General features: G+C 44.9%; 1 protein-coding gene across 1 annotated transcript in view; it reads left to right on the forward strand.

The window, feature by feature from the left end:
* Positions 1-5,015: 5,015 nt before the first annotated feature.
* LOC102760451 (zinc finger protein 211) overlaps positions 5,016-7,741 on the forward strand; it is a 12,401-nt gene continuing 9,675 nt past the window's right edge. The window contains exons 1-2 of the mRNA XM_015564517.1: positions 5,016-5,289; positions 5,888-6,014. Of these exons, the coding sequence (XP_015420003.1) occupies positions 5,113-5,289; positions 5,888-6,014 (304 nt within the window). The 5' untranslated portion in view covers positions 5,016-5,112. The remainder of the gene's footprint in view (positions 5,290-5,887; positions 6,015-7,741) is intronic.

The raw sequence follows: 7,741 nt of genomic DNA on the forward strand, positions 1-7,741 counted from the left end.
AGAGAGGCGGGCCGAACGCCTTTCAGGAACAGTTCTCTCAGGAAGGCCAGTGGGCATCTGCGTGGGCAGGTGAGATGGGGGAAGTGATCAGACTCCCTTTTCCCTGGATCAGGCATCCTATATTTGAATTTCAGATTCTCTGTTATCACTGGGACTTACAATGACATAACCCTTTCTGCTGGTCTAAGTCAGTTTCCTCCTGTGAAAAGCAAGTATGAGGTATGTCCATGCCGGAGCTGTTGGAGAAGGTCCAGTGGCAAGGTGTCCACATGCAGTAACGCAGCTGTATCTGCAGCCTGCCTTGGCTCCAGCAACTCCACCCACTCCCTGCAGAGACCTTCCCAGGCAGGCACTTCTCACTCCCCCGATGCCCGCAAGCACCTTTGTCTTTGGATGCATTTTAGTGAGAAATGGTACCTATAAGAAGCCACTGACTATGCTGCAGGGAGGCAGGTGCTATGCCACTCAGGTTTCATTGTGGTGCGTCCCATATCAAATTGCTGAAAAAGTTCAGTGTCTGAGAAATGAAGTCAGCTCCCCAAGTTTACACCACAGACAAGTGTCAAGTTCAAGAGACTGGATTTTAACCATTATTTTCTCCAGCGTCAGACAGAGTCTCTACCACTGATGTGGAGCCCTCACTGGAGGAGGTACAGTCTGAGGACCAGGGTGGCTCAGCTGCAGCTCCTGTTTCCATGGTTACAGTTATGCTTTTCCTTCCATTCCCTTTACATCTCAGAGCACTTACCCTTGGCCTCCCTGTGTTCAGGGGAACGCCATCATTTCTCAGCTGCAGTGGTTTCTGCAGGAGAACCTTCTTTGAGAGTGAGCTACTGTTTGTCTGCCTCCCCTCTGATCCCAGCACAGACTAAGACCCTCAGGAGACCTCGGTAGTTAGGGCTGGGTCTCTGCACCTTTGTCCACAAGTTGGGTGTCATGCTGTGACCCTTTCCACTGATGAATTTGATGTCTCAGCTTGACCCTTTAAATGATGTTCCTATGTGGCACAGACATTCACCCTGCAGGAGTGGATACAATTGGACATGAATTTTGGGACATAACATTCAGAAATGATGCTGGAGCTCTACATGTTCTTGGTCTCATTGGACGGATGCTCACTTCTTATTCATGCATAGGACCAACTGGCCATGTGCTTCTGTCCTCTATATCCCTACCGGCTGAATGAGAATGGCTCTCATCATGTTTTCCCTGCAGCCCGGATCACGTTCTGGATCCACGTCCTCCTTCCCAGTCTCCTGTGTCTTCACCTGGATCTTTGGGTTGGAGCAGAGTCCTTTTGAGTACAATCCCTCACCGCAGTGCACTGCACAATGGACCACAACTGAGATCCTTACTGTGCTTTTCCTGAAAATCCACCCTAACTGACTCCACACACACAACATTTTTGACTGTAGGGGAGGGTGATTTTAGGTGAAGGTGTTTGCCATTTTGGCAGGTTATTCCATTTTTCTGAGTCATTTCCATGTATATCTAGGTTATGTTAAGAACTTTTTGATTGTTATTCCTCTGTTAATCTACAGTACATCAATTTAATTATTGGGCCAAACAAAGAACCTAGAAAAGAAGGAGGAAATATTATTTTGCTTCTACAAGTCATTTTCCTCATATTTTTCCACTTAACTCCTTTGAATAAAGTAATACTGTTAGGATTTTTCTGGTGATGTGGGATGTGGAAGAATTCACAGATAAAAGGAAACATGCAGAGAGGAACTTTATTTTACTTTACAAGAGAAGAAAGGGCCAAGTATTGCTAGTCACTACCGGGCAGCGATAAAGGGGCGTCTTCTTTTCAGCGGTGGCTGTTGCTTAGGGAGAAGGAAGGAGGCGCATTGGACAGCACTGAAGTTGAGTAGATGTGAGAGGCTGTCCTTAAAAGTTCCAGTTTGTGCTGAAACCGGTTTGGCTCAGTGGGTAGAGCGTCGGCCTGTGGACTGAAGTGTCCTGGTTCGATTCTGGTCAAGGGCATGTACCTGGGTTGCGGGCACATCCCCAATAGGAGATGTGCAGGAGGGGGCTGATGGATGTTTCTCTCTCATCGATGTTTCTAACTTTCTCTCTCCCTTCCTCTCTGTAAAAAATCAATAAAATATATTTTAAAAAAATAAAAATTCCAGTTTGTTTGCTTTTCAGGAGATAATCTGGCAAATGTATAGGGAGGTGTTTTATCAGTATTTTCCCCAAGCCTATAAAATATGACTAGAGAAAAAGTTATGAAGAGTTCAAAACACAGTTGTGTGAAGTGCGGGGAGGGTGGTATGGAAAGAAACTTTCTACTAAGTAGAGACACTTCTGTGCCAAATATCCTTGAGGATTGACAACAGCAGGGAGGAGGGTTAGCAAGAAAGTAACTGATCTTGTTCAGCAGTTTGAACAAATGAGCTGTTTGAAGTAGAGGAGCCAACAATATTGGGATTTAATTAATAGGTGCATCTCATATATTGTGGAAGGCCACAGCCAAGAAAAATAAATACATTTTTTTTGTATTTACAAATATCTCCAGCACATTTAGAACTTAAGGCTTTATTGACTTGAAGAGTGACTGCTTCTTGGAGACCAAATAAAGGTACACCAGCAATACTGGGGGCATCAGCAATGGGTCCGGGAGTAAATAAAACCCTCTTTGAATTTTCTTGACTTTATTTTCATATTTTTAAATTATTTATTGTCTAAAGTTTTACATATTTCTCTTTTCTCCTGTTTTGGACTCTCCCTCCCCCAACAGCCATTCCCACCCCAGGCAAGCCCCCACTGCCCCAGTGTCTGTGTCCATTAGTTACGCTAATATGCATGCATACAAACCTTCAATCATTAAATTTTCTCTTCAACTGACAGGTTCTAACTCCCTAGCAAGTTCAGGTAGTCTTGCATGTCATGATGAATCTTACAAATTCAGAGGCCAAAAGTAATCATATATGGTTTGAAGTTAAAACTTTCTAAGTAAAAGCAAGTCACAGGACTACATATATCCTAGCCTTGTTTTGGTTTTTTGGAAAGGTCAATTTTTACTTTATTGAGCCTGTCTATTGTCTTTCTGCATCTGGGATAACATACCTTTGGATTTTCAGGGAAATTTTTGTTTTAGAGACTCCTAAAGGCACAATTTCCCAGCACAGAAGACCAAAGGCCCCAATTATTATTGTGTTAAATATTAACTGTTAACTGTTCAATAAACTTTTTAAAAAGTTTATGTCTTTTTTTAAAAATATATTTTATTGATTTTTTACAGAGAAGAAGGGAGAGAGATAGAGAGTCAGAAACATCAATGAGAGAGAAACATCGACCAGCTGCCTCCTGCACATCTCCTACTGGGGATGTGCCCGCAACCCAGGCACATGCCCCCGACCGGAATCCACCCTGGGACCTTTCAGTCTGCAGGCCGACGCTCTATCCACTGAGCCAAACCGGTTTTGGCATATGTCTATTTTTTAAAAAAATATATGTTTTATTCATTTTTTTACAGAGAGAAAGGGAGAGGGATAGAGAATTAGAAACATCGATGAGAGAAACATCCATCAGCTGCCACCTGCGCACTCCCTACTGGGGATGTGCTTGCAACCCAGGTACATTCCCTTGACCAAAATCGAACCTGGTACCCTTGAGTTCACAGGCTGACACTCTATCCACTGAGCTAAACTGACTAGGGCTATGTCTAGTTTTTAAAGTTTTTATCAAATCTGCGAGATTTCCTTCCTCAGGCCCGCCCTATAACCCTAATTTATCATCCATAAATTTCATGAAACCCCAATATGTCTTTTCCTTTGACTCTAACTTACCAAAAAGGTGCAAAACTGCCATTCTCCGAAGCAGTTCTCAATCTGTTCTTATTTTGCTTCCTAGCAACGTGGCAGGCTTGGGTCAAGTAAACTTAGAAAAATTCTCCACAGTTTTGGACATTTCTTAGAACAACACCAAAAGCAATTGACTCGTGAAGCAGGAGAACGTTCCATGGAGGAGTATCAGCATTTCCAGGGACTCCACTGATGGAAGACAGATTTTTAACCACAAATTTAGAGCAGATCCAGAAGCCAGCAAGCTAGAGTTTCCCCCTTGCTTTCAGACAACAGAAGAGAATACTTAAGGCTCAGGTGAATGTTTTTATTTTGTGTGTGTGCATGTGCAGGCCTGCACTTAATCCTCACCAGAGGATGTTTTTTCATTTTTCTTTTTTTACTGTCCCTCCAACTTGACTCTGAGATTCTGCAGTCAGTGCATTGGTTCCATGTCTCTCAATCCACTCCATCTGTTGTTTTTTCCCCCAATTAGTTAGATTCCACATGTGAGAGACATGAAGTGATGCTTGTCTTTCTCTGACGGAGTTATTTCACTGAGCAGAATGCTCTCCAGGTCCCCACATGCTCTGTGAAAGGGTAAGAGAGTCTTCATTTCTAGTGCAGCATGGTATGCCATGGTATAAAAGTTCCACAACTTTGCTATCCAGGAGGCACTCTTTTCGCAGCAGCAAGGCTTCAGGAATCTGGAGATAGGGCTGACCTATAAATGGATACATTAGACAAATATCAAGTATGAGTGTCTGTTTTGAGACATTAACTTTGTATAATGGATTCAAAGGACGCAGGTTAGAGGCAGGTAGAGACTTGAGCAACCTCTGCAAGCTACAGTTGGCCTGAAGGAGACACATGCCAAATGTCCTGAATGAAGAAACAGTGCCTATCATTCAGAATGAGCAGGTCCTGAAGAAAGATATTGAAAACCATTCATGCAGATACAGGAGAAACAAACTTGCCCCAGGCATTACCTGCACTGAAGGGGCTAGAGGACCCTTAGTGTAGTTGGTGTGGTCTTGGGCTATTTGCCCCTCAATCCAGTCCTGGACTCCAATTGAGAGATGCAGAACCCTGGCCTTGGAGCTTAGGAACTACAATACCCAGAAGGCATGGCAGGGAATACCACCAGGCTGAGCCAATGGAGACTCAGAAAAGGCATTTCCGTTTGCCGCTTCTGTAGGGCGGAAACGGAAGTCCTAGTGGCGGGATTTTGCCTTTTCAAATCTTTGTTTCATGTGGTCACGTTTTCCTGGTCGCACAGTCCCGGGGAGTGGGCTGGGGAGTGGTGCTCCCCGCCTCACGGCCAATGGTCGGAGCCTCAAATGGTGCTCACAGCTCACAATTGGGATTGAAGCTCCGAGTCGTCACACGGACCCACGCCAGGGCCGGGACAGGGACCGCCATTCCTGCAGCGGCTTCTACTCCCGCCCGGCTCAGCCCACAGAGGGCAATGGCGGCGCCCCCGCCCAGGAGCTTCGCTGAGGTGAGTTCCTTTCTCCCGGGGCCCCCACCGCCTCCTTACGCTGAAGTGGACAAACCCGGGTGTGGGCCATTGTCACGTCCTGCAGCTCAGTCCCGCGTGGAGGTGAGAGGAGTGTGGTGGCTGCTGATGACACAGCAAGTGCAGGGCAGAGAGGACGGGGGTGACTCGCATCTGAAGGTCCCTGAGGATGTGGCTGTGAGTATTGACGGAAAGAGCAGAGGCTGCAGGGAGGACGGCACAGACCCATTCGGGGCTTTCCCGGCTGTGGGTCCATCAGGGGCCTGGGGTGGTCCTGGATCCGGCTGGACTACAAGCTCTCTACACGCCATATGCCAAGTTCATGGGTGAGTCCAGCGAGATCCAGTGGCATTGGAACAGGAAGGGGGCAGAGCTGAGGGAGTGAACCTGGGGTCTGAACATGGGAAGGGAATGAACATTACCTAGTGGTGTGCACATCTGGAGGAGTGATGAGAGAGCAGCCTGCACTGGCATTAGGGCCTGGTGTCCACACTAAACTGGGTGCCCTGGGGTGTGTAAGGAGTAGGAGTGGAGATTCTCAAAGAGACAGCTCTGGGTTCAATTGTCTCCATTCTGACAGGTTGGCGTGACCTTTGAGGACATTGCCCTGTACTTCTCCAGGGAGGAATGGAGCCTCCTTGATGAGGGTCAGAGACAGCTGTACCTGGATGTGATGCTGGAGAACTTTGAACTTCTATCCTCCCTGGGTAAGACCCTCACTGTCATCTGTGACCTGGACTTGGCTTTTCTATTTCCCAGGGCCCATCCCCCAGGGTGTGCTCTGTCCTCCCATGTAGACTGCGGTACTGCTTGATTTTTCCAGTTTTCAGGGTAGTTGCTGTCCTGGGGACGGTTGGTCTGTTTCTGCTGCTCCCTTCTATTCCTGAAGTCCCAATACTCCCCGCTCCACTAAATTCACAGTGAAGGACTTGTGGTTGGTAGTGTTGTTGGCAGCTAAGCAATTCCACCTTGATTAGTGAAGAAAGCATTTTCTATATTCCTGTTGGTAATGTGTATATATTTTTGAAAAGTTGTCTCTACATCCTTATCCTGTTTATTTATATTTTTTTAAAATATATTTTATTGATTTTTTACAGAGAGGAAGGGAGAGAGATAGAGAGTTAGAAACATCGATGAGAGAGAAACATCGCTCAGCTGCCTCCTGCACCCGCAACCCAGGTATATGCCCTTGACCGGAACCGAACCCGGGACCCTTCAGTCCGCAGGCCAACGCTCTATCCACTGAGCCAAACCGGTTTTGGCCTTATCCTGTTTATTAACTGTATTTTTTATTAAGGTCTTTTGAATACCTTGTATATTTTATATATTAATTGCCTACGACATACAGGAACACATATTTTTGCAGTGCTTAATTGTGCTTTGCAGATATTCCTCCCCCACACCAGCTTTTCTACAAAGTCCATGGTTTTGGCAACCCTGCATTCAGCAGATCTAGTGCCACCATGTGTCTAGCAAGCTCAGGTGCTTGTTACTAGTGCTTAGCAATTAAATATTGTTAGTGAAGTTATATTGACTTTGCTTTTAAGACAGAGTCACTGCATTGTTATTAGCCTGCAGTATAGTATTAACATGCCTTCATTATTCCCAAGGAACTCCCACTATTTGTGTGAATTTCTGTCTGTATCGCAATATTCGCTTTATTGTGCTGATCATAGCCGAATCCACAATATCTCCAAGAGTTTCCTTCATATGGTTTGCATGTATTTTCTTCTATTCTCTAGATTGCTTTTCATTGCGTTTTGTTTATTGCTGTTGTGCAGTGAAGATGCTATTTTCCTTTATTTGTTGCAGTGTGGACTGTTTATTTTTTCTATCTTGTGTGGTGGTTGGTGTCACATTCAGAAAATTGTCTAAAACAAACCTCCAAAACTTTTTCTCTAGGTTGTCTTCAGTTGTTTTAAGTTTTAGCGCTGACATTTAATTCTGTCCTGCAGGTTGAGTTACATTTTATCAGTGCTGTTCAGTTTTGTTGTTTTACATGTGAATGTCCATTTATACCACCACCATTCATTGCAGACTATCTTTCCCTTTGTCTGTGACTTGCAGCTTTGTCAAAGATTATTTAAAGTATGTGCCTGGGTTTTTTTGTGTTTTCTGTTCTGTTCTGTTGAATTATGTGTGTTTCTCCAGCAACACAGTTTGCTTGCTTTCTCTTTGTAATGAATTGAAGTCAGGAAGTGTGATGGCACGAGCTCTCTTCTTGCCCAAGACTGCTTTTGTTCCTCTCCAGTGGTTGGCAAACTGTGGCTCCCGAGCCACATGGCGCTCTTTGGCCCCTTGAGTGTGGCTCTTCCAAAAAATAACTACTTCTCGTTTCCTGAGGCACCATGTTAGGTTCTTTGAGATCTTTTGTGACAATGTAGACATTTATCTCTAAAAAATTTCTACTTAGAATTACATTTTCTTTATTAAA

This window comes from Myotis davidii, unplaced genomic scaffold, assembly GCF_000327345.1.
Source record: "Myotis davidii unplaced genomic scaffold, ASM32734v1 scaffold521, whole genome shotgun sequence".
NCBI lineage: Eukaryota > Metazoa > Chordata > Mammalia > Chiroptera > Vespertilionidae > Myotis > Myotis davidii.